Source organism: Lithobates pipiens, unplaced genomic scaffold (genome assembly GCF_037356315.1).
Source record: "Lithobates pipiens isolate NorthernLeopardFrog02 unplaced genomic scaffold, aLitPip1_a1.2 Scaffold_8, whole genome shotgun sequence".
Taxonomy (NCBI): domain Eukaryota; kingdom Metazoa; phylum Chordata; class Amphibia; order Anura; family Ranidae; genus Lithobates; species Lithobates pipiens.
This window is the reverse complement of record NW_027507903.1, coordinates 342,006,988-342,034,339: the sequence shown is the minus strand read 5'-3', so window position 1 is coordinate 342,034,339 and position 27,352 is coordinate 342,006,988. Positions and strand designations below refer to the sequence as shown.

General features: G+C 43.1%; 1 protein-coding gene across 4 annotated transcripts in view; it reads left to right on the top strand.

The window, feature by feature from the left end:
• RNF14 (ring finger protein 14) overlaps positions 1 to 27,018 on the top strand; it is an 89,426-nt gene extending 62,408 nt beyond the window's left edge. For all 4 annotated transcript variants that reach the window (XM_077473139.1, XM_077473140.1, XM_077473141.1 and 1 more), the window contains 2 exons: positions 13,274 to 13,404; positions 24,781 to 27,018. In XM_077473139.1, coding sequence (XP_077329265.1) covers positions 13,274 to 13,404; positions 24,781 to 24,832 — 183 coding nt within the window. In that variant the 3' untranslated portion in view covers positions 24,833 to 27,018. The remainder of the gene's footprint in view (positions 1 to 13,273; positions 13,405 to 24,780) is intronic.
• Positions 27,019 to 27,352: the final 334 nt, after the last annotated feature.

Below are 27,352 nucleotides of genomic sequence, written 5' to 3'. Positions count from 1 at the left end.
GTAGGGCAGCCCATTAATTTCAATGGACTTCCCTACTCACAAAAATGCTGGGAAAGAAGTTCCCAAGCTTTTTTTTTTTTTTTTTATTGCACTGCACCAAAAGCACCCTACATTTTCCAATGTGTGGGGTACCATTAAGAATTAACGGTGCCCCCTAAAGTGCAGAGCATTCGTCTGTGTGTTGGGAACGAGTGCAACAAAGGCAAGAGAATTCTTGTTGGGCAGTGTATTAGTGCTCGGATGGACACACTTGGACCGAATTTTCAATGGTTCAAAGAATGTCAGGCAAAATGGTCGGCCCTCAGGCATGTTCACTTCATCAAATCCGGCCCACTTTGAAAAAAGTTTGGACACCCCTGACGTAGGGCATATGTAGCATGACCAAAAAAATTAATCCAGGTACACATAGTATATTTAATACAAAGAATATGTTAATACAAAGTATGTCCGTTCCAGCAACCTGAAACGGTTTATTAAATGTATCTTAATTCTACAGTTCAGGACACAGTTGATTCTTAGACCATGAGTTATGTGCCTACCCATATAATCCTGCCTACTCTGTAAGGCTCCAGTCTTTTGTTATTGTCTTTAGGTGATGTCTCCTTTTCCTTTTGGAGAAGACTTTTTTTTTCCTATTTTTCATTTGTTTTCCTCCTTCAACTGACACTTCTATCAAGATTCAACTGCTTATCACCTCATGGCTCAGGGCTCACTAGCTGTTTTTGGATCGGTTGTTACTGGTTCTTAGGCATGGTGGGTGTGGACATTTGCAGAAAAGATGGGTGCCAGTCACTTTTAGAATGCACAAAGTGAGTTTATTGCTCACAACAGAAAACAATGTGGGAGAGAGGGTTAGGGCACAGGACACCCTAGGACAATATGCAAAAGAAGATCAGCTGCCTCCAAAAAAGCAGACAGCAATACAAAACAAGGGCCTTAGGCCTGCGACCAATGCTCTATACCTACATAGCCACAGCTGTCTCCTATAGCAACAAAACTCACAGCACCATGCAGAGTTTCCTTAGATTAGCTCCTCTTGATGATTTCCCAGCCTCTTCACAGTCCCCGACTCATGAAGAGTCACCTCTGGTACTTCATCTCAAATCTCCATCCTTCTCCACATGCTCCCAGGTAACAAGAGGTTCTTGCTCTCTGGCAGATCCTCCCCCATGGCCTCAGGCAGCGACAAGGTTCTTTCTGGCTGAGCACATGGCTAGGCTACACTCTTTCCCAGCATGCTTAATAGGACCCCTACTGAGGAAGTCCACACCCAGGACACAAGACGCAACGTGTATGGGAGGAGGAGCCTGATCGCTTCTGTCATCCCACGGCTAACCTTGGCTACATGGCATCTAGCTGATCTAAGTGTACAAGCCTTATTCAGCTGGCATGGCTTAAGTGCCATTCTTGTACGTGCAATCACACCTTTTTATTGTGAATACATTTTACCATACGGAGAGCACTAGATGTATATTTTGTTTTCATATACCGTCATCCCTTAAAGAGGAAGTAAACCCAGATGGGTTTTTGCTCCCCGCAAAGCCTGTAAATGAAAAGCATAATGTGCTAGTATGCATCACATACTAGCCCATTATACAAAACTTACCTGCAAACGAAGCCTGCACTTAAACCCCGGGAGATTTGCCTCCTTAGTGACCAGGCCAATTTTTGCGATATGGCACTGCATTGATTTAACTGACAATTGTGCATTCGTGCGACGTTGTACCCAAACAAAATGGACGTCCTTTTTCCCCACAAATAGAGCTTTCTTTTGGTGGTAGTTTATCATCCCTGCGGTTTTTATTTTTTGTGCTAAGGACAATTTTGAAAAAATATTTTTTACTTTCTGCTATAATATCCAAAAAATAATAATTCTCTCTCAGTTTAGGCCGATATTATTATTATTATTATTATTATTATTATAATACAGGTTTTATATAGCACCCAACAGTTTGTGCAGCGCTTTAGAACATGATATGTATTCTACATATTTTTGTTTAAAAAAATCGCAATAAGTGTATATTTATTGGCTTGTGCAAAAGTTATAGCGTCTACAAAATAGGGGATATATTTATGCCATTTTTATTATAACTTTTTTTTGCTAGTAATTGCGATCTGCGATTTTTATCGGGACTGCAACATTGCAGCGGACAGATTGGACACTTGACACTTTTTTGGGACCATTGACATCTATAAAGCGATCAGTGCTTGAAAAAAAAAAAAAAAAAAGGCTGATTACTGTAAAAAAAATTTAATTGGCATAACACTAGGGGGTGATCAAGGCGTTAAATGCATTACCTAGGGAGTGTTTCTAACTGGGGGGATGGGACTGCCTGGGGGAGGAGACCGATCGTTGTTCCTAAGCATTAGGAACAACTGATCAGTCTCCTCACCCCTGACATAACAGAGATCTGTCTATTTACATTGACAGACCTCCGTTCTGTCTCTCTCTCACAGGAGTGATCGTGAGTGGCGGGCGGACATTGTGACCACCAGGCACACGCATTGGCTCTGTCATCGACCCCCTAGTGCTCTTAAAGCGGCCCACGTCCAGTTACGACAGCTCGCCCAGGGGAGCCAAGCTGCCACAGTGTAACTGCGGCGGCTAGTCCGGAACCAGTTAAAATAGAAATGAAAGACAAAACATTTTTGTATAGATATAAAAATACATTATAAATGCCTTTTTTCCCTTTTTTGTAAGTGTTCACATTCCCTCTGTTCCCTCTGTTCTCAGCTGCATAAGAGCTAGGGGGAGGAGAAACAGCAGTACACTGAGCTGTCTAGTAAATTTCTGTGCAGCAGGGCATGTCAGGATAAGTCTGATCATTGGAAGAGAGCACACACTGAGTTCCCAGCATAGCTAGAGAACTGTCCACGGTGTGTTCTGCTTAGTGTAGTCAGTTTTTAATAGGAAAGCAGAGGGACTGACAGGAACATCAGGGATTTCACATAAAGGAAACCTACAAAGCGAACAGGAGACCTTCTTTTATACAAGTACATGGTGCAGCAGACACATAGCAGGAATATGAAGTTTTGGGGTAACACACGCTTTAATAGAAAATGCAATGTGATGGAGTTTCTTCCCCATCTTCCCTATCTATGTACAGTATACTTTAATGTACTTTGGTTTCCTGAACTCGCGTTCAGGTGCATGCTGCCACTGGCACTCTTCAGTTGCATCTCCATGCGACTATCCCTTAGGTTTAATTGGTAAGCTCTTTTGGGAGAGCCAGTATCTGGCTTCCCCACTCTAGGTCACTGAAAGTGTATTCCTGTGCATGCTGAGGTTAGCTCCATTTCATGGACCTCATTTTTGTCTACAACACTCAGACTCTGCCATTAGTTTTAATATGCCCTCCCTCCCTGTATTATTGTCAAGGATTATCAGGTTACCGTTGATAGGTCTTATATATTCTCTTCCTAACACCCTGTGTTCATACTCATTGTGCACTCCATTCTGCAAGATGTTGGCCCCTGTGGGACCTTCCTCAGGTACTTTTGCCTATGTAGAGCCTTCCCTTTGTGCTCAAAGGGGTTACTTTTTTTTTATAAGGGCCTCTGTAATGGGACATTCTTCTCTCCATTAACCCTAATAGCTGTAATTCTGCCTTTGCTCCCCATGCATTCTTCCTGAGGGCCCCTGGATTTTCTTATGCTATATAGGGATGACGAAGCCTGTCCTTGCGTCCATGGGTCTCCTTTTATTGCCGTTTGTGGGATTTCATCCTCCCTCCTGGTGTCCAGCCTTAAAGGCATGTCACACACTTATGATTTGCCTTATTGGTGGCATGCCATTTACTCCATTGCAAACTGACCCCTCTTCTGTTCTTCACAGAGTGGTGCCTCTTTTTCTTCAGAGTGGTCCCTCTTTGCGATTCCTCCTTCCTCTCCACCTGGCTGAGCGATCAATTTGCCCTTCTTCTAGGATTTTTGCCCTCAGGAAATGAGTCACTTCCCTTCCTGAACCAATTCCTCCAAAAGGTTGGGGTTTTTTGGGTTCCTTACTGCAAGGGTACAGGGCCACTGTCAATTTTTCTGTTCCTGTTTCAAAGCCATTTATGTTGATTGCACAGTACAGGACACAGGTAACTTATTCATACACCATAGGTTAATAGGTGATTGGACACTGGCAAGCTTGTGAGAACATGATTTCAGGGGCGCCTCCATTATAACTCAACCTCACTCTGTGAGACCTCAGTTTTGTACTAGTGCGTGTAGGTGATGGACCCCTTCTTCCCAGAAAATTATTTTTCTAAAGATTTTTCAATCATCTTCACTGACAGAAGCAGGGTATCCAGATCAGTGCAACTTTGGGAAACGTACCTGGACCCTATGCTGTGGGAACAGCCTGTAATGTTGCTTTGGGCACTGGATCTTGCATGAGGTGCTTACCATGACACTTGGTGCAGGGCGTTGAGTAAGCCGCAGGGTGCTAGGGAACCCAGTCCCTATTAACCCCTTTGGGGGTATGCCTACCATGGAAGATGAAGCCTGTCCACAGGCTTCAGCATTGTCGGTTTTATACACAGTTCAGCATTGTCAACAGGTAAGACAGGGCAACCCTGTATTTTTGACCGCTAAAACAGGGCTATGTTTATTAACTTTATGGTATGAACTTTTCAAACTTGGCGCTTAGCTTTTTTCACTCAGAATTCAGTCTCAGGTGGATGACCAGTTGTGACATCACACCACTGGTCGCACACTTCAAGGCAACTTCTGCCTAGAGCCCTTATAAGGTACTCGGGTGCTTCCTCCCGCCATTAGGAATCGGTCTACACCTGGGTTACCATGTATTCCTCTGGACATACTAACCCTTTCTCCCACATACTACTTTGTGAGTACTCCACAAGGGAATGCCCTCACTGGTAGCTATGGCAGAGACCAGGCAAAAGGGAGCCAAATCTGAACAGCAGGTGAATGTTTGTTGTGCTGAAGGCCTGCTCAACATTCAGCCTCAGAGTGACAATATGTCCCTTGCACTGGAGCAGGAACTGGTCTTACCACCGGCTACAGCATCTAATTTTAGTTCTCTTTCAAACACACAACAAGCCTATTTGATAAAAGCAGAATTCTCTGCATCTACCGTGTTTCCCCGAAAGTAAGACAGTGTCTTACTTTCTTTTTATCCCCAAAAGCCCCACTATGTCTTACTTTCGGGGTATGTCTTATATTGGAAAAAAATCCCAGCATGCAGAGCTGCACTGTGCTACAGAAGAGGACTACAAGTCCCAGCAAGCAAGGCTGCACTGCATTACAGAGGACTACAAGTCCCAGCATGCAAGGCTGCACTGTACTACAGAGGAGGCCTACAAGTCCCAGCATGCAAGGCTGCACTATGGAGGACTACAAGTCCAAGCATACAAAGCTGCTATGCTCAGCAGAGGAGAACTGTAAGCCCACACAGCCCGGTATGTTGGGACTTGTAGTCCTCCTCAGCTGCATCTTGCGGTTACATAATAAGAGCTGCAGAGAATCTCTTCACACCCCCCCTCCCCCTCCCCCTCCTTGGTCTCTCTCTGTATGACCAGCACTGACCTGTACCGGGATGACACAGAGCCAGTGACATCTGTCGGCAGTGATCCGGGACCTGGCGCAATAATCCCCTTCTCTGTGGTTGCGTTGCGCCATTCTGATCAGTCTCGGGCAGCGGATGTCACTCACAGCCGAGCAGAGTGAAGCCACCTCCCCCTCCTCTTGTATGGCTACACAGTGCTGTGTATGGAGGAGGGGGAGGCGGCTTCAGTGAAGCCGCCTCCCCCTCCTTCTCCTTCATGGACAGGGGGGAGGCGGCTTCACTCTGCTCGGCTGTGAGTGACAGCCGCTGCCCGAGACTGATCAGAACGGCGCTGTCTCTTCAGTCGGAGGGGGAGGGCGCTGGCCTGGCCTGGCACCCCCCCCCAGGGTGTGGCACCCGGTGCGGCCCGCACCCCCCGCCCCACTCTTAGTACGTCACTGGAGGCGGCAATACCCCCGTGTTTCCCCGAAAGTAAGACATATGTCTTACTTTCGGGGTACGGCTTATATTAGCCGACCCCTCTGAAACTCCCGATACGTCTTACAATCGGGGGTGTCTTACTATCGGGGAAACACGGTATGTCACAATTTCTAGGACAGCTATCCTTGTCCGGGCTCAAAAACGCCCTGCCTCTTCTCCTACTTCCATTTCTCTACCAAAGTCAGACCCTGATATGCTGGTCCTAGATGACACTGAATTGGAGGGGAATGAAGATAAAGTAGAGGCAGTGATGGAGGAAGCTGCAGAAGATTTCTCTTCCCCACACTCGCTATATTGAAGAAGTGTCCCACAATTTGCTTGCTGCGATTGAAAAGCTTGTTGCCTCTGTACGCAAAAATCTTGCCATTTTACAGGTAGACTCACCTCTGTCTTGCCATGCCCTTTCAGCACACAGAGAACTATTAAGCTTTGCAAAACATCCCCTGTTCATGAACAGAGTGAATGGACTGTCTACGATGACTGGGGAATTCCTGAAAGGATTTTTCCGCAGCTATAAGTTTTTGCTGAACTCTATCAAGTTGAGAAAGAGTTGACCATACAGTATCTGTCCTAAACAAACATCTCACTATACCCAAAGGTCAATTCAGCTGCCTCATGACTTTGGCTAGGAAGTAAACTATATATCTGTTTTACAGCTCATTCATCTCCAGTATCTTGATCTAATTTCTCTAATACAGGTCTTTCTTATAAAATGAAAGTTCCTCCTCTGTTTATTTTCACTTCCTTTATTTCAACAAAAATCCTGCAGTAATATTCTCTGTAAGAGTCCTGGGTAAGAAGGTTGCCTCCTTAGAGACAATTTTTCTTTTCTGAGAACTATAGCTGACCTTTTAACAAACCTCTATCCCCCTAAAACAAGAAACTCCTTGTCTAGATGGATTACCACTTTAAATAATAGTGGAGAGGCAAAAATGTTCCTCCTCTTCCTATATACAGTATTTGCAACATTCCCTTTATCAGACAAAGGGACTCTCTGGCTAGGTAGCAAATCTCCCTATCCTTGAGTCAGGGAATGTCAGGGAAGTCAGGGAATGTAGTCAAGAAGTGTGACCAGATTCTCCTACAGCACCCTGGAGTTCAACGTGGTCAAAATGTCTGTCTTTCCAACTCTGAATGTTCCGCATTTGGAGGGACACCAAACCATGGTACAGTTTGACAGTGCCACCATACTAACAATCACTCATCGAATCATGACTGGTTTAACTGCCTATTTGCGTGGATAACTGCTCCAATCGACATCTTAAGTGTAAAAAGCTGACAGGTGGACTTTTTCAGCCACCACCATCTGGACCAAGAAAAATTGTATTTTCATTCAGACATATGCAATATATTTTGCCAAACGAAGATAATTCTGGAAGTACTCGCCCTAATCCCCAGTTGCCACAACAAGTGAACTTTTCTTGTTCTAATTCTATGAATGCTCTGATTTTAGCCTTGGATATTCTAACTATTCCCTGCTCTATGTTCCGGCCACTCATGTCTTTCCTCCATTCAGCATTCTGCTTCCCTTCTCTATTATCTAGCGTGTGAGAGGAATACAGTAATCTCAGATACCTCATTGGTCCAGAACATCTGGGTACGGGAACATCCTCAGGCTTCTTACAGAAGACCCCTGACCTCTTCCCTTTTACCTCACGATTCTTCAGGCACCTTTCACACTTGCGCGGCTTGGCCTGCGACTTGGGACTGCAAAGTTGCATAACAAGTCATATCCTATAATTTCCAATGAGTAACATTCATATCTGTGTGACTTAAAAGTAGTCCTTGCACTACTTTGGTCCGACTTTGATGCGACTTGAGGTCCATAGACCTCAAAATTACACAGGCATTGCTTCAAGTCGCATGCGCAACTTTCAGGTCCTACAAGTGTGAAAGGGGCCTAAGAGTTGCTGAAACCCAGATCCAAATGAATAGAAGGATCTCTGATTCTGTTACGTCCTGCTCCTAAGCATCCTAAGGACATTCCTCTACATTCTTTCACTGTTGTCAGAATTATTAGAGCATACCGTAAAGTGGAGCTCCACCCAAAAGGGGAAGTTTTGCTTTAAGTACTCCTCCCTTGCCACATTTGGCATGTAATTTTCTTTGTAGGGGGGCAGGTACCCGCTCTCACATCTGCTCAGACCACCTAGGCAATCTGAGCAGAAAGTTCTTCTCTCCTCCTCCCTCCCTGCAGTCTTCACAGGTCCCAGAAGACTGCCGGACAATTTAGGAGGCATAGCCCGGCTTGTGCATGCACAGTGGGCACCCGGGTGTAAAGCTGCAAGCTGTCAAACCCGGGTGTCCACAGATGAAATGTCAGCGCCAGGGAGAGAAGCCTGTGGGAAGGAACAGCTTGGGTGAGCATATCGCTGTATCCGGAGACAGGTGAGTGTGTGGTTATTATTAGTTTTTGTAGCTGCTGACTTTTAATAAACACAAAAATGGCTGGCGCTCCTCTTTAAAAGATATCTCTTTTTCCAAAAAAACACAATTCTCTTTATTTCCATCAGCCATCACAAAGTTCATTCTATTTCCAGACCCACCAGGTGTGCTTATACTTGAAGGATACACCACCTTTTGCACTATTATACACACTCCACCACAATCGTTGGAGTATTCCTGAGCTTTTAGGCTTAAGCCTCTGTCACCCAACTCTTTTTAGGCTGTTACCTTGTCTTTTGTTCCTACATTTAAGTTAGCAGCTACATGTTTTGCCTTTTCATGCTGTAGGTTTCGACCTCAGGGTACTTCCATCACCACTCTGAACATTAAGTAATTTTTCACCTCTATTATTGTTGAGCCTGTTGGCGCAATTCTCTTGCATGGTTGTTGCCTGCCCTTTTATTTATTACTTGGGGATGTACCATGGTGTATGAATACGTTTTTTTGTGTCCTATACTGTACGATTATGAGAAGAGAAATTTTGAGTACAGTAAAGGACAAGTGCCAACCTCCCTAAATTCTCCTTGTTGCTCTGCGTTGCTTGCTACAAAAGTGAGGAATCACAGAGTGGGGTTTGCGCTTTAGGGGTGGCATTCCAGGGGGGGGGGCGTGTCCTTAAAAGTTTGCCAGTGTTTATTCACCTGGAGGTACAAGCATATAACCCATGATGTATGAATACGTTGCCTATGTACTGTACTCTACTGTTTACAATACTATTAAAACCTCAAGGTTCCCAAAAGAAGAAAAATAACTGATATTAATGCTGAGTTCCTCCCAAAAATGGAACTTCCACTTTAAGTGCTGGTGACCCCCTGACATGCCACATTTGGCATGTAATTTTTTTTTTTGGGGGGGGGGGGGCAAGTACCCTGTTTTTAGAGGCACCCAGCTCCCACTTCCTCCCCTGGTGCTGTGGCACCAGAAGGAAGATCACCTCTCCTCCTTCCTCCCTTCAATCTTCTGAGACACGTCACAGGTCCCAGAAGATTGCCTGGGCCATTCACAGCGTGCAGCTCGGGCATAAGCAGTGTGCGTAAGGCTGTGAAGCCACAGCCGGGCGCCCACAGTTAGAATGCCGGCGCTACAGAGATGAGGGGGAGTGGAGTGAGGCTTTGTGCGCCCACATGACTGGACCAAGGAACAGGTGAGTGTCTGATTATTAAAAGTCAGCAGCTACACTTTTTGTAGCTGCTGACTTTTAAATGGGTGGAACTCTGCTTTAACATAGACAGTAGGGGAGTCACCGGTAAAATATCAATAAACTGACCGAAAAGAACAATAAGAATAAAACGGAAAAAAATACCCACTGTATACACAAAAATACTAAACTTTAACCAATATGAGATTGCGGGAGAGCTACTGGGTGTACTGGGAACACAATATAAGTACAGCCACCCTACCGATGCTTTGGGATGCTTATCAGGCATACACTCGGGGAGGGTTATTAGCAAAGTTAGAACGGACACAGGGCTTGTATTGGAAGAAGCAGAACAGAAAGCTCAGGCTCTGGAATTCAGTTATGTACAAAACAAAGATGCAGCGACATTGCACGCTTTGCAATCCTTGTATAAGGAAATCTCAGTACTACATGGTATCGCCACTAGAAAGCTCATTCTGACTCAAATTTAGAGGATTTTAGAACAGGGAGAGAGGATGGGTAGACTGCTGGCATGGTTGGCTAGGGAGCGCTCCACTACCTCACATATTGCTAATATTAGAGATGACAATGGCGATTTACAGTTTGACCCTCTGGGGATTAATGCCTGATTTGCCTTTTGTGTCCCATAAGAGAACAGTGTCCATAAGTGGTGGATACAATTATTGCAGCACAGAAGCACTTCCAGCACAGTTTCATTCTTTAGATGTGTACATAGAGGTCAAACAGGATAATATCCCAAATACGATAAATAATTCCACGTGCGATCACCAAACAAAATTGTATCCACACACCAGGCTAGCCATAGTCCAAAATTAAGGTAATTCTGTATGCTTTTCAAGGTCCATGGATATTCTGATCCAGATGGGGAGCCAACACCCAAGAGAGGGGGTGTGGTCATGACACACTACCTGACCAGTTTCACTGGTATAACACCAGCTACATCAAAAGCAGTAAGTGGTACTTACTCCAAAACTGGAAATCCTAAATAGGACACTGGAAAATGCAGTCTCGCCCTCCCTCCCACAATGGGCAGAATTGGCATAGTGATGTAATCACGGAAAAGAGCATATACACGCCATACATGATTGTGTCATCGCACACTTTTGGGAGATTATGTCACTATGCTGTTTCCACCCATTGTGGGAGAGTGGGTGGAATGACATTTTCCAGCAGAAACAATAAGTTGCAAGCAATTTTATATTAAAGTGCAAAATACTCAAGCGCTGGTGTGGTGAAAAAAATAATAGTAATAAAGTAAATAGTATAAAAACTGCACTAATAGCAGTGATCTCTCACTTCTACAAATTGCAAAAAAACTATATATATATATATATATATATATATATATAATTAGTGCGCTAATATAAATACTCAGTGCCAAAAATCTCCCAATATTCTTGTGACATAAAATCAATAAGTGTGAATACATTAATAATAAATATTAGTAACCGTGTATATAAATAAATTAAAATTAATTATTAATTACTAACAAATTCCATGAGTATAGAGTAAATAAATACCACGTATACAGCATATATAGTTATTTGCACCTGATAAAAGTGATAGATCAAGGATATACTAGGATACACCTCTTATACCTAAACTGCGATCAGAGCACTCACAAACAGTAATGGTCACAAGAAGCAAGATGAAATAATCCAGGTGTTTTAACACTCAGTCCCATATATATTGTCCACAGACACCATGCCAGAAAAGATTTCACTGCTGTCCCGCTATTCCGTATGTACTGCTTTTCTCTTGATCCTTATTCTTTAACTCTTATTTGCTATAAAAAAGAAAGAGACGGGAAATAGTGTACTACTGCAATATATAGAAAAAACTTTGTGTGCACTCATCGATACACTCACAAAACCGTTCCGGTCAAAGCATAAGATAGCGGCAGAAAGTCAGATTGCACTCTGCCGCTAGTAAAAAAAAAAAAAAATTAATAAAAATGCCATAAAACTATCCCCTATTTTGTGAACGCTATAATTTTTGCGCCAACCAATCGCTCATTGCGATTTTTTTTTTTAACCAAAAATATGTAGAAGAATACATATCGGCCTAAACTGAGGAAAAAATTTTTTTTTTATTTATTATAGCAAAAAGTAAAAAAATAATGCTTTTTTTCAAAAATTTTTTTGTTTATAGCGCAAAAAATAAAAACCACAGAGGTGATCAAATACCACCAAAGAAAGCTCTATTTGTGGTGAATCGCAAAAAGTGCTCTGGTCTTAAGCCAGAAAAATGGTCCGGGGCTTAAGTGGTTAAAAGAGAAGTATGGAATTTTTTTTTTTTCTTTTAAGAATCATACTTACCCAGGTGGATGCAGCATTGGTCCGATGCTGCATCTTTCCCCTGTTTGTTCTAAGACAGAAAAAGCGAGCAATCGGAAACCGCTATAATTGCTTGGTTCTCAGAGCTCCCATGAGCACAGTGCTGATGACTGTCAGTCACCGCTGTCTGCTATCCAACCCCCCCCCCCCCTTGCTGCAGCCCACTAATGGTGCCAAATTCGTACGAAAATTCTTAGATACAATTTTCTTTCAAAATACAAACTGTGTATGGCCGGCATAAGACAGGAAGTGTGTTACAGACTGGATCACCAGAACAGAAAGCCTTTAAAAAAAAAAATGCAGCTACTACATTTAAGGATTGCTAAGCTGCAATATATAACATTTTTGCTGTTGGGTTAGATAGGCTTTGAAGTGTAACTAAAGGCAAAACTTTTTTTTTTCTAGTTTTCGATAGAGTAGAGAGGAATTAGAACCACTTTCAGTTTCTGTTGCTGTCTGTGCCCCAGTTAGAGAAGATTACCCTTTCTATTTGTCCTGTTCACCAATATACTGTAACCGAAAGTGAAAGTAAACAAAAGTCCAACATTTTGGGTTGTCATAAGAGGAGAAATCTTCCAATGGGGCCACTAGCTCTGGTGACACACTGGGATTCCCTCACTTTGAAGGGATTTCTACTCCCTGATTTGGCTATGAGACACAAAGTGAAATCTGCCCGATGGGACACAGATGGAAGAAAAAAAACTGAAGGAGAAACCTAGGTTCCTGCTGCTGTCAATCAAATGCTGTGAGGAGGGAGCAGAGGGCCAAGTCATGCTGTGTGTATGTGTCTATAGATGGAGGGGATGGAGCCCACACATCTGTCCCCATAGCAAGGGGCTTGCTATGGTGGCAGACAGAAGAGGAGGAGCCATGGTTGCCAGTGGGGACCCCAGAAGACAAAGTTCAGGGTCGCTCTGTGCATGTGTCTTCAGGAATACTTTAAGCACTTACTGAGCTCCTTAAGGAAATTACAGTTCTAACCTCATGTTTTCCCCTGTTGTCATTCCCGAACCAGTAGGGCTGACCTCCCCCACCTATTATAGCCAGGCTGTGACAAGCTTTTTTCTTTGCATGAGTCTCTTCTACATTCCTGAATGGTTATGTGATGCAAATCCAGGTCAACATTCTGGAGAAGGTTGCAGAAATTTTCACATATCTCTGGCTGCCTATGCTTATGTATTTTTCTTACACTTTTATGCGGTCTTCATATGTCAATGACTCCATCTTTCTAATGTGGCCTTATTGCAAGTAGACTGCTAGTGTATGGTTAGATTTTAGGTAATTTTGTGTGTTTGTCCAAGATGACGAAGTATTATATATGTTTATTTTTTCCTACAGAAAATTGATGGGTGCAACAAAATGACATGCACTGGGTGTAAACAGTACTTCTGCTGGCTGTGTAAGAACATGTTGTCCAGAGGAACTCCATACGACCACTTTAATGACCCTTCTTCAGGCTGTTTTAATCTGTATGTATATATCTTCAGTTTAAGTTGCTTTTGAATAATATACAATGCTAGTAGTTTTTTCCCTACCATGTCTAAATTTTATCTGCACACCAGATTAAAGAGGAATCGAACTCTAGAAGTTGTGCCCAATAAAGGAAAAGCAAAGGGCTTGTCACTAGTATTGTCTTTCTCTCTGCAGTTGATCTTTATCCATCACTGAATTGCATGTCTTGTTCTGTACTGTCTCTATGTGGGGCAGCCATTCTGGTAGAGGCACGGCTTTGCTTCCTTCAGTTAGAGCCTTAAGCAAGCTCAACAGTGAGCAGCACAGTAGTGACGTCACCAAATCTCACTCCATATTTTGTAAAACTAGCAGTCAAAGATAGCAGCATATTACTATCACACAGTAGATATACAGCTACGAGGCTGTGGACACAGAAGTACCTCTTTTGTCTGGAGGAATTCCGGACAAAGTGGACATTTTTCAGGGTACTGCTTAAGCACAACTAACATTTCTATAAAATCCCCTAACCATAGCAAATCTTAGTTTTTGAGCTCAGTTTTACTTTAAAGTTTGTCTAAATCAGGGTGGATTCAAATCAATGAATCTCTTATTTAAAAAATCAGAAATATCAGATTTTTTTTTTTGTCACAGTAACCATGAGATAAATCAAAGTTTATGAATATACTTTTATTCAATTTTCGCTAAAGAGTACACTTCGTGCACACAAATACTATATAATAACGTTTTTTCTGGTAATGTATAAAAGATGAGTTTGTGTCACGTAAAAAGATACCAAATATGTCAAACATCAAAATTGCATGAAAGCAGGACACTATGGCATGCAAAATTGTCCATAGGCAAGGCTTTAAAAGCTTTTACAGCTCATCAGTTTAGAGTTAAAAGTGATTGCTGGCCCTAGAATTATTTTTCTCACTCTGGCATGACAGGCGATACCTAATATATTTGGAACAATTGCCGTTTGATTGCAATTGTGCACCCAAATTGCTCATTTGTGCTCGTATGTGTGTGTGTTTTTTTTGTTTATTTTTTAATTTGTTTTATTAATTGATCAGCCTATTCCCTGGCCATAGCAGCTGAGATTTGGCAGCTCTGTACCTGAAAGTGCTCAGATCGGAACGCTTCCAGGTTCAAACCTCAAATAACAAATCAACAAATTGATTTCTTATTTCCCACTGCTTTCAATCCTGACACAGCCTGTGATGCTCCTGGCACCCAGGAGAGACAGGTAAGCCCAGGACACATGGCTGGGGGTGGGAGGGGGGATGGGTCAGACAGCAGGTACCCCACAATATAGAAATGTTTGGGAGGCTGTAAAGAATCACTTCTAATACATAGCTGGCAGAGAAAAGGTGAACAATCTTCTGGCTGGGAGTTTGTTTACACACCGGTTTAATGTTTAGGCCAGCAGCAGCCACAGGATTAAAACAGGCCTAAATCAATAAACCGTTTTTCTTTTTCATCCATTGAGGGAAACACAGATTTATTATATATCAGAACTAGGTGGATGCTGCCTTCCTCAGATGGGGTAATCCAAAAGGAACTACAAGAAAAACTGAAATGGAAGGTGCGCACACCTAGTGCATTACCAGAGATAATTTAATAAGAATTTTTTGTATAAAAGTGGGTACTCACAAAATGCAACTGACAAAAGGCCATAAACACAATGCATGGACATGCACAGAACATGGGGTACAGCTGTCTGGATGCTTCAGCTAAGTAGTCAAGTCTATCTTGTATGAAGTGATCATTAGACCGATAAGGGGGGAAGTCTTGTCATACAAGATAGACTTGACTACTTAGCTGAAGCATCCAGACTCCTTGGGGACACCAGTATCTACAAAGCTGTACCCCTTGTTCTGTGCATGTCCATGCACTGTGTTTATAGCCTTTTGACAGTTGCATTTTGAGAGTATCCACTTTTATACAAAAATTTCTTATTAAAATGATCTCTGGTAATGCACTAGGTGTGCGTGCCTTCCATTTCTGTATTTCTTGCAGGTTATACTGCAGCCTACAGGAGGATTGGACACTGGCCAACTAAATTGTTGGCCAAACCATTATAACCATTCCTACTTTCAGAATGCCTCTGTTTTTTGCTAGTGTCCTAGGAGTATTTTCTTTCCCTGAGCTCTGCCTTGTGAAAGACTAACCTGTTTTTATCCTAGAATTTTTTCACAGCTGTTTGAGTGTTCTCTTTTGTAGCAGTTATCTTGCGCAGATCTACCTCATTTGCTTGAGTCATAGGGTGCCATTATTTCTGGTTCCCATTTTTACACGGTAGGGATTATTGCTGTGGGACTGAGCACTGTTGTAATCTGCTGGGTGGAGTGTCACATTTCATGCTCTTTCCTGCCATACAGAGTGAAGGAGCATCTCCCCACTGCTGCTATTGTTTTAAAATAGTTACATAAAAATGTGATCTTCATTTGCAGCCTGAAGTCAAGTTGACCTATGCTCTTAAAGTCTATTGAATTTTTCTTTAGCTCCGTGGGGTGTGGCTGGATCCTATGCCCTTTTTTTTTTGTTTGTTTGTTTTTTTTTTTTTAATGGTCATAGAAGATTTTGTGACACAAATCGCCAGGTTTGCTGACATTGAATGCAGTGTCCACAAGTATACTCCCACACCTTCCCCAACAAGTTATGTACCTGATTTGCCCACAGCCTTAGTGGATTCTATTCTATAGTCAGCAGTGATCCTTGACTGATGAACTTGCCCATCGAGGAGTTAGTCTACAGCTGTTACTCTGAAATTAATAGAGTCCATTTTGACTCCTAATGGCAAGATCAGCCATCTTCCTCAGCGGATAAAGCCAAATAAATGCTAAATGTCCCTTTTCAGGGGGAGTGTCTAAGATGGCTCAGGGAGCGGACATATAATCGTGCGGCTCCGCTGACCGGCTTATGAATCCTACAGTTGGAGAGGTGCAGGAGTGAAATTCGGTGTCTCTCTCTTCTTAACAACGTGGGTCTGGTGGGTATGCATAAGGGTCGCAGCACTGGTCCTGTTCGCCTGTACAAAGGCTCTAAGAAGAAACCAAAGTGAAGTGAACCTCCTTCAGCATTACAACCCACATCATGGCTTTGCAAACGGGGGCGAGAGGGCACTGCAGCTGAGTGCTTAGCAGACTACCAAGCTCTGGTGCAGGCAACTAATGCCTGTCATGCTACAGTGACTGAAAAGATAGATCATGTCTATTTGAAGCTGGGCTATATCCACAGGGATATGGATACCTTTCGAGGATGCTTGACAGAGGCGGAGCAGTGGATCTCGGTGACGGAGGATGTGCAGAGGGGTCATTCAGCGGACATACATACCCTCAAGGTAAAGGTGAAGCATCTTGAATCCTGCACAGAAGATGCCAAAAATCACAATCGGCGTAAAACAACCTGCACATCCTGGGCTTACCAGAGGGGTTGGAGGGTGCAAACTCAGTTTTTACTGAAAATCTCCTGCGACAACTCCTGCCTAATGTTCGATTTTCCTCTCACTTTCCTGTGAAATGAGCTCATCACAACCCACCCAACAGGGGACGCTCTGGGGCATCACCTTGTACATTTATTTTTAAGTTGCTGAACTTTCATTATCGAGATCTGGTACTTAGGGAGGCCCGGACCTCCGGAGAGCTGCGATACGAGAATGCTAAACTTATGGTGTTTCCAGACTACTGTGTGGAGTCCCAGCGCCTCAGTAAGACCTTTGATAATGTTCGCTCCCAGCTGCGAGACAAAAACATTAAGCACAGTATGCTATTCCCAGCAAGGCTCAGAGTCCAAGATGGTGGACAAGTGCGGTTCCTCGCCGGAGGAAGCAGTCAATTGGTTGCATACGGTCCAAAGGGCCTAAAAAAGGTTCCAGTCATTTTCCTGTAACTTTGTGTTTATCAACGCCCAGATGTCTTCTGTCTGTCTCCCTGCCAGCTGAGGGATCTCTTTTCGACACTGGGTAAAGTAAATTATGCCTTTTGTTATCAGATATATGCTAGTATGGGGTCCTTTAGTGGGGGAACTACTACAGATCCTGAGGTTCTTGCTTTTGGGAGCTGGACCCTCCCTTCCCTCTATACACCCCCCTCCCCCCCTTTTTTTTTTGGCAGACCTCTGAGACACTCGGATACACTGATAACTTCTTTGTTTGTAACGTTACCTGTTTCTTCAAGCCTTGTACCCCCAGTAATGCTGCGTGACCTGCACCTTATTTGGATTCCCGGATGCGCCTTTTTGAAGACTCCTTATCCTTTTTGTTTTGTTTTTAACTTTGTCTTTTCTCATTTTGGCAACGGACCCTTTGCCTCTTGAGCACATTGCTCCCCAGGGGTGAAGTTTCACCATGAACAGTTTGGGTATTTGGGCCTCCCTCATTTTTAAGGGGGTTGGCGGGGAGTGGGGATTTTGGACTTGTGTTACCTGTTTTTATTGTTTTCCTGAAAATGCACATTTCAGATGACGCTTTGATGCACAATGTATTATTGGTATTCAGGTTTGGGCGCTGCCGCTCCATCTGGGTACGCAAGTACACTGAGCGCCTAAGCAATAATTCTTATCTCATGCTTCTATGGCTAATTTGAATGTAGTATCATGGAACACACGAGGGCTCAAATCTCCTAAGCAGTCCTTGGTGTTCCGCTTCCTGAAGGATCATAATCCTTGTGTATTCTTCAGGAAACCCATCTGATGGGCGGTAAAACACTCAGCCTTAAAAAACCCTGGATGGGTTTCATTATCATTCCAGCTATTCTAACTTTGCCAGAGGGGTGGGTGTTCTAGTCCGGAAGTCGCTGCCCTTTCAGTTATTACATTTGGAATTGGACCCAGATGGACAGTACGTGCTGGTACATGCTGTGATTGATGACCTGGAGTCTACCACTGTACAAATTAACTTATAACAGCAGAAATTGTCCCAAGAAGTTTAAAAAGGTCTGGTCCACCTGGATTGATGCTCATGGACTTGAGTATACACCAAGATGCTGGCCCCCCAGTATTATCCCTACAGTGCTTTGTTGGTATTCCTCTTATAGGATACTTAGATGACCTGTTAAGGGAACAGTCAATGAGAGCTCTGTTGGACAACATGTATCTGACTGTTCAGATGTTAACAGCAGTTCAGGTGGTCCTGAAGCTTTTATAAATCATTGCTGGAACTGATATATCGGTTGGAGTATCTGTTTCTAGACCTGAACATATTTCAAACCAGAAAGGGAAACTTGAGACTATCCTATCTATAACTCTTGGTTCAACCTATCCAGTCCAGAAGCTGTCTGACTCTCTGCTTTTGCATGGGGTATTGGGCCTGATGGGAGCCTCCTTCCAGGCAGTTCCCTTTGCCTAGTTCCTCACCAAATATCTGCAACACAGAATTCTGAATTTGTGAGACGAGTCTTGTGCCATGTACACATGGCCAGACTTTTTCAACAGCAAAGGTCAGACGGAATGAATCAGTCAGACAATTCAACTGTGTGTGGGCTTCATCAGACCATTGCTGTCGAAAAATCAGACTGACTAGATTTAGAACATGTTTCAAATCTTTCCGATGGACTCCAGTCCGGTCGGAAAAAAACGGCTTGTCTGTATGCTAGTCCGACGGACGAAAACCAACGCTAGGGCAGCTATTGCCTACTAGCTATGAACTTCCTTATTCTAGTCCGGTCGTACGCCATCATGGTCGAATCCATCGGACTTTGGTGTGATTGTGTGTAGACAAGTCAGTTTCGGTGGAACTCCATCGAAAAGTCCTTCAGAGTTCATTCTGACAAAGTCTGGCTGTGTGTACACAGCTTAAGATTTTGCCAAGGACATCCCTGGTTGGGTAGCTCAGATATCTAATTCTGAAGTTGGGAAAGTTCACCCTTCCTGTTTTTTGGAAGATCCTCACAATGAACACCAGCCTATTGGGCTGCAGAGGAGTCCTGGGATAATAGGAGGACACTTGTCTCCTGATAAACGTGCTGGAGCATTGGGCAATTTGGCTTTCTCTGCAGCATTGGACCATCCTACGGGAGGGTTATCTAAGGGATTGCTGTAGAAAAAGAGGTAGTTCAGTTCTTTTTGTGGGCATAATTTCAAGTTCCAACCTTGTCAGCCATGTACATTCCAGAGGCAGACAGTTGGCAGGCAGATTTCCTTAATTGGACCCAGGTGAGTGGCCCCAACATCCAGAGGTGTTCGAGGTGGGGGATGTCAGGTGTGGACCTCCTGGCCTCCAGGCTCAGCAACAAACTAGATAGATAGGTTTGTATCCAGGCACAGGGATCCTCTAGCAGAAACAGTAGATGCTCTAGTGTCTCCATGGGATCAGTACATCCTGATGTATGCATTTTCTCCCCTAAAGCGTCTTCCTCGGCTGCCCTGTAGGATCAGGATGGAGGGCATTGTGGTGATCCTTATTGTTCCAAATTGGCAAAAGCTGAGGGGGCAAGACTCCTGGCAGATGCTCTGCGGACACTGGCATATTATCGGGATCATCTGTATCTAGGGCTGATTTTTGCTACTTGGTTGTTGACTTTGTGTGGCTGTTGAAGTCCAGGTTCTGAATTCTATTACAACTGTCCTCCTCTATGTCATGGGTTTCCTCATGGCAATATATGTTTTTGATTATTGTTTCAAAATATGTATTACTAAACTCCTTAGATGGGCTATTAAACCAAAGGTAACTGCGATGTGGAACCACCACACAGGGACAGCGGAGCGGAAACCAATACACTGTCAATGGTCACAGGCCCAAGTGTTCACTACAACTGTGTGGATTGCTTGAAATAGCAGTGATATTTTTCTAGAACTCCAATGTAGGAACGGACAGTTTTTTTGTGGCAAGTATGTTGCCAACAGGAGGGACTGAAGGGAAAGAGACAGGTGGGCAATATTGCTATCTCGGCCTTTGAAGACTCATTCGGCCAACAAGCCTTGGAAGTGGCAAGCTTATGTGAATCATCATCTGCATATTAATGAATGTGGCCAGAGACTCAAATGGGATTTCAAAGGAATTTAGTTAGCCAGGTGCCACCCCCTTCAGAATGTATAAATTGTATAAGAAAATCCTTAGTCAGTCAGATCAGCCATTTTTGAAAGACAATATCCTGTATTGCTTCTGGCTCTCCCTGCATGCTTGTAAAATAAATATCTTCATTTTTTTAATTTGGCTTCAGCAGTCAAAGTTACTGAAACCCCTTGAGTTTTGTGGTTTCCCTTATAGCAGTGACATCTGAGTTTGTGACCCCCTACAATGTTGAATACTAGGAAGCCTACTTTAAACAAGGTCTGTCATTGAGGTGGTGTGCATACATCACCTAGTGTGAGTCTCTGGGCTCCCACCCCAGGAGTTTCTCTGTGGGAGGACTCATCTTCTTCCAGCTGGGTCTGGACCAGTGTTTGGCTCTTAGCACTTTCAAAGGTATAGTTTCCACTCCTTGATTAAGCCTTTTCTACCAGGTGACTGCCACGGAGCTCTCTATCTGTTCCCCAATAACTTTGTGATACTTGAATCTGGTTCTCTCAGAAACCTCTGTTTGAAGCCGATAGAGCAGTGATGGTGAACCTTGGCACCCCAGATGTTTTGGAACTACATTTCCCATGATGCTCATCTACACTGCAGAGTGCATGAGCATCATGGGAAATGTAGTTCCAAAACATCTGGGGTGCCAAGGTTTGCCATCACTGCGATAGAGACACTCTTCTCTCTGCTCTCACATACAGCATTGTTTTTCTTGTAGCCAGCACTTCTACAAGGTGAATGAGATGGTGGCCTTATCCTGCAAAGAGTTATTTTTGGTTTTGCAAAGTGATAAGTTGGGGTTGCGGCAAGAACATCCTTCTTGCCTTAGCCTCAATCTTTCATCTCAACTAAGACGCTATTCCTCTGTCTCTCTGTCCTTAAAGTGGATCTGCGCCTAAAAAAAAAAAATATTAAAAGCCAGCAGCTACTAATATTGCAGCTGCTGACTTTTTATAAATTGACACTCACCTGTCCCAGGGTCCAGCGATGTCGGCGGCAGATGACGAGCGATTGCTCGTCTCTCTGCTGCCCCCGCCGCCATCCTCTGTCAGGGAATCTGGAAGTGAAGCGTTGCGGCTTTACTGCCCGTTTCCCTACTGCGCATGCGCGAGTCGCACTGCGCGTCTCTTCTGGTCCCCGCTGTGTCCTGGGAACTGTGTTTCCCAGAACACAACGGGGGCGGGGCATCTGCGGGGTTTGCGGCGGTCTGTCCCGGAAGTGGGTGCAGATACCTGGATTATCCAGGTAACTGCACCCCCTCCCCCCTGAAAGGTGCCGATTGTGGCACTGGAGGGGGGGAGGGATCAGATTAGTGGAACTTCCCCTTTAGGGTGGAGAACCGCTTTAAAGAAAAGGAAATATCCCTTCATTATTTGCACATATTTTGGGCTGTGCAAGTCTATCTCTCAGCCACTGCTTCTTTCATAAAGACTGATTCTTTTTTGTCATTTTTAGTTGGCCCCCTCAAAGGGGCAGACCAGCTTTTTGTTCCACCATCTTTGGGGGGCTCAGACAAATCATCATTCAAGCTTATGGTCTCAAGGATCAGGTTCCATCCTTTCCTGCTTAGGCCCAATCTAATAGGGCTGTGCAACCCAACTGTCTCCCGGATTTGCAGGGCTGCCACCCTGTCTTCCCGTTTGCATGTTCTCTAAGTTTTTTCCAGGTGGATGTTTTGGCCACATCTGATGCCAGCTCCAGTTCTATAGCCATCTTTTTGAGCTGCAAGCAGTCACCAGTTTTCTTCGGTTTTCTTGGGCCTGTTAGGGCTTGTTTATATGAGCTGTTTTCTCTAAAAAGCGATCTTCAGTGGATCAATTTTCAGGTAGGTTTAGGAGCAGTGGTTGCCAATACTGCTTCCTCTCAAATGCCTGTTTTTTTAAAACCTTTTTTTGCAGCCAAATGGGCATTTTGAATGGGAATATAGTGCTGATGTTTGGCTCACAATTGTGGTGTGACCACATTCACTCAGAGGTCACATTTGATGGTTGTATTGCTGCCAAACACAACCTGTTGTAGTAATGTTGCCACAGTTCAGACGATGACCATGTTTTAACTTGTGGCTGAACAGTAAGGAGACAATAAAACAGTGGCTCAAATACCTATTTTTACTTCACCCAGGCCCTGCCCATGTAAACAAGGCCTCAGTGTTTCTTTGCTGTGTTTCCCACCCCTCATTTGGACTGCTTTTGCATGTCCCAAAGGTTAAAGACTCCCTGTGCAACTCAATGGACAAGAAAGCACAAAGGGATTTTTGTACTTACCGTTAAATTCCTTTTCCCAAGTCCAAGTTGGGAGACACATGTCCCACCACTCTGTATTTATGATCATGCTCTTGCTATTGCCTTGCTACAAATCTGAGGCATGCTGGTTGTAGGAGGGCTTATCCTGGGCTGATCTACAGTTTGCAAGTGTTCAGAGTCCCCCTTTGGCAGCTGTATAATCCAAAATGTAAACACTTTGTGTCCCTCAATAGACTCCAAGAAAATAATTTTACAGTAAGTATAAAAGTTTTTTTTTTTTTTTAAACATACATCACAGGAAACAAAAGTTCTAATCATTGACTACTTGGACTATGCTGCCACCTTCAAGTGAATGAACACTAGCCAAAAAAAGACAAGAATATCTGCTCAGGCATAACCCCTCCAAGCTCATCTAAGCCTCAGTTTTTATCTAGTGTCTTTAGGTAATGCTTTCTCTGAAGATCTCAGTTGTGTACTCTGTTCCCATGATTTCTATTTTGTTCCTTACATCCCTTCTAGAGCAAAGATAGGCTTTATCTAGGTTGGTTGCTACCGCCAGCTGGCCAAGAGGAACCAGACCCTGCATGCAAAAGCGGGGACAGTGTGTAATGTCTGTGGGGTGGATCCTGTGGGCAGAGATCTCCAGTGTATCTGGTGATCTTGCTGGCAGATGGCTATATAGGTTCAGGCTAGTGATCTCCCTGAAGGGATGTAAAGTCTCAGAAGGCCCTGCACCTCTGTGATGAGACTGGGTCTGCTGGCCCTGCAGTTATGAACATGATCAGTGCCTCTTCTTATAGTGGAACGATGTGTCAGTTCCTTGGGCAATGTTTCCTTGTATTAAGGCATTTCCAGACAGTTTTAAAGGATTAACATATTGTAGTGGTTGAGTGCAAAATGGACAGTCTGGCACAGTGCACATGCATAATTAAGTCCCTTGAGGGAGAATGTGGCATTGGGGGAAATGACTCTATATGAGGAAGAAGTGGAAGCTGTGGAATCCCCTGTAGACATAGAAGGGGGTGCTGCTTAGTACAGAGACCAAACCTCAGTAAGAATGCTTAGTTGTTTATAAGACCAGATCTATTCATGTTTTTCACAGTTAAAAGATGACTGACACGTGTTTAATATAGAATGGGGACATGTGAGGTACTGGGAATATTATTACCCCTATTGTGAACAGGTTAGTGATTGATGAGAGTTAGCTGGTAACAAAAGCATGAGGGTAGTTATGTTTATAGGCATTATATATGTAGGTACTGTGCAAGTTTCTCATTGAGGGAGGATAGCCTTTGGCTCCTTAGCAATAGGTAATATACATTGAACAACAATAGTAGGGGTGAAACTGGGACTAAACTTTGTTCCTTTGCAGTCAGTGTCCACTACCAGTTTGTATTTGCAGCCTGTATCCACCTCTTCTCAAATCTTTCTCTCTTCACTAAACTTTGGTCACTCATCACCCTTTGGCCAGCATAGACATACTCATCTTGAATTCAAACTATCATCCACATACTAGATAAATATAAAATACCCTGGATGTATTTTAAAATGATTTAACTTGGATGTTCTGGGTAAAGCCTTTTTAAGATGCTTGCTGACAGTTCTGAGGCTTAAAAAGAGAATTGTGTGATCTGAAAAAAAAAAAAAAACACTCTTACCTATATAGCTGCCAACATGCAGTTGTGTCCTGGTGGCTCTACACTGAGAACTGAGTAATCAAAGATCGCAGTTCACTCAGTTCTTGGGTCCACTCTGCGCACAGAGTGGTAAGTGTCAGTCACGCACTCTGCTTTGCCCCTCCAGTGCTCACTTGAGCACGGGGCTGGGGAGGCGGCAGGAGTGGTTGGCTCAGGCTCTCTGAGAGGCTGAGCCAGTTGCAAGTCCAGGCATCTGAATGGATCCTAATGTTAAAGTCAGGATCTCTTCAGAGCCTGGACTGGCTGAGTGGGCCAAAGTGCACTCCTCTGATCCCCAGGAGAAGTACAGCCAAAAGAGCTTTGGACATACTTTTTTTTAACTGAGTACACTATCTGGATTAGTGTAGCATCATTGAAGAGTGGTATCCAATTTAGGCTGTAATTCAAACCTACTGTCAAAAATCTGATTAATGGAAGATGATAACCTTACTTCTGTGTATATTTCAGCTTGTTTCGTGGAGTTGACATGGATCAGGATTTTTTTGACGAAGAAGACTGACGTGTAGGAGATTGGGGATTCAACCAAAAAGTCACTTTATTTGCACAGAAAAGAATGTAGTTCATATATAATATTTTCACATGACTACAAACGTTATTATAATTGTCCCAATTAGTCTAATTAAAGGAAAAAAACAAAAAACACTGGAATCATCTGATAATTGTAGAGGTTTCCCTTTGTCTTAAAAATGTGTCCTGATGACTTTAGAAGATTTTGGCCTTTTTTTCAAAGCAAAGTTAACCAATGACAGACATAATTATTTGTTTTATGTTCTAAAACAAGCATTAAAAGTTATATTGGTTGCACTTAAAGGATAGACAGGCAAACAAAAAATCATTAAACACTGCACTTTATTGTTGCAAGTGTCTGAAAAAAAATACTGTTTTGCCAACAGAATTCACGTTCCCTTTCACATTTCTATTGCCAATTGGAAACTTTAGGGGATGAGCTTACAGGGCAATGCATTTCTTCTTTTAGATTTTTACAATCAAAAGACAGTAAACAATGGAAAGTATACATATAGTCCTCATATGAAGCTAAAGTACAGACATTTTACCTTTTCACTTTGTTTGCCTCTGCCTATCAAGTGCCTTTTCACTGTTAAAAAAAAAAAAAAAAAAAGCCTTTTACAATTGAACCTGGCTTTGTCATACTGGTGTAGATTGTTTTGTAGTTTCTCCTTTTTGGGAAATCTTGTTTCTGGTCTGCTTTTTATATTTATATTACTAAAGCATATCAGTAAAAATCATCCTGCTCTTACCCTACTACTAAATTAGGGATGGGAAGCAAGTCATTTTGTCAGTATAGAGCCCAATTTGGGAATTGTGTGACTTCTATAATAGCACGTTTTGAGTAAATGCGGCTACCGCTTAGGCGAACCTGTTAATATCAAACCTATACTGACATTGGGAGTTATTTACTAAAGGTAAATCCACTTTGCACTACAAGTGCACACTACAATTACAAGTGCAAAGTGCACTTGAAATTGCACTGAAAGTGCACTTGGAAGTGCAGTCGCTGTAGATCCGAGGGGGACATGCAAGAAAAATAAAAAAAAGAATTTTAGCTTGCACATGATTGGATAATAAAATCAGCAGAGCTTCCCCTCATTTCAGATCTACCCCTCAGATTTACAGCGACTGCCTTTCCAAGTGCACTTTCAAGTCACTTTGCACTTGTAGTGCAAAGTGGATTTGCCTTTCGTAAATAACCCCCACTGTCTCTATAATAGCAGCAGAGGTGCCCAGGTCTATACAGGCTGTGAACATTGCCAAGTGCAGAAGATGCTGGGGCAGTGTACAGTGCATCCACGCTGCATCTGTCATGTATGTACAGGGTATTTTTTTTTTAAGTAGAGGGGAATCCTTGCCATATCTTGAAGTGAAAATATAACTACATTTTAAATGTAATTCTGAGCTATGCTTTGCCATAGCTCTGCCACCCTAAAAACCTATAGGAGCATTGTTACTGATACCCTGTTTCCCTGAAAATAAGACCTGGCGTGATTGTCTGTGATGGTTGCAATATAATCTCTACCCCCCAAATAAGCCCTACCCTGTTTCCCTGAAAATAAGCCCTACCCTGAAAATGAGACCTACAAGGACTTTAACTAGGGCTTATATTGCAGCCATCACTGACAATCACGTTGGGTTTTATTTTCGGGGAAACAGGGTAGCTTAGGCACTTTCATTGGTTTGTGGTGCAGGGTGAGATTTACTGTATATATTTTCAGCTACTGACATATTTGAACCTACATATTTTCACTTTCTGTTTTGCCTGAAGCTAACCTCTGTTTAAGTTGTTCATCACATGCTCCGTTTAAATCTTTAGAAGTTCATCATGAAAACAGACAGAGTTTTTACTCACCTCTTCAGTTTAGCTGCTTTTGTATTTGCTTTCCTCAACATTATTGATCTGTAACTCATTAAAACAGAATGGGTGAAGAAACGCCATTACCTGTTTTTTGTTTTCTAGTTAGTTCCATATAATGCTGTCAACTGTAAATTTTCATGTTGTTGAAAACCATCAGCCCTTCAGATTTTGTCACTTGATGTTGGGCTACAAAAAGAATCAAAATGATCCAGATGGTTCTGGGATGGGTTAGGTGTCCGGTATAAAATAATAAGATCCTATATTTCCATTGTTTCTTCCTAACCAAAGCGAAATAAAACTACTTTTAAAGCTAACTCATAGTGGTATGTTCTCAATTCTTTTATCTACATCTAAATAAATGCATAGCTCTTTGTGGTAAGGAATCACGATTACACTACTTATTTGGAAATGTTTGGCTATGAAGCAGGCTACATAAGAAGGGAGGTTGTATAATAGGATTGTTTGTACTCACCGTAAAATCCTTTTCTCTGTAATTCACCGACCGACACATCTCCTTTCTGTAACAAATGGGTTGTTAGCCTTATCACTAGGAGAATACTAGGCATAGTTGTAACACGACACTCAGAACTCTTAGTTCCGCCCAGAGGGGCGGTCGCTCAGGCTACAACCCCCCACTCTGCAAAGCAG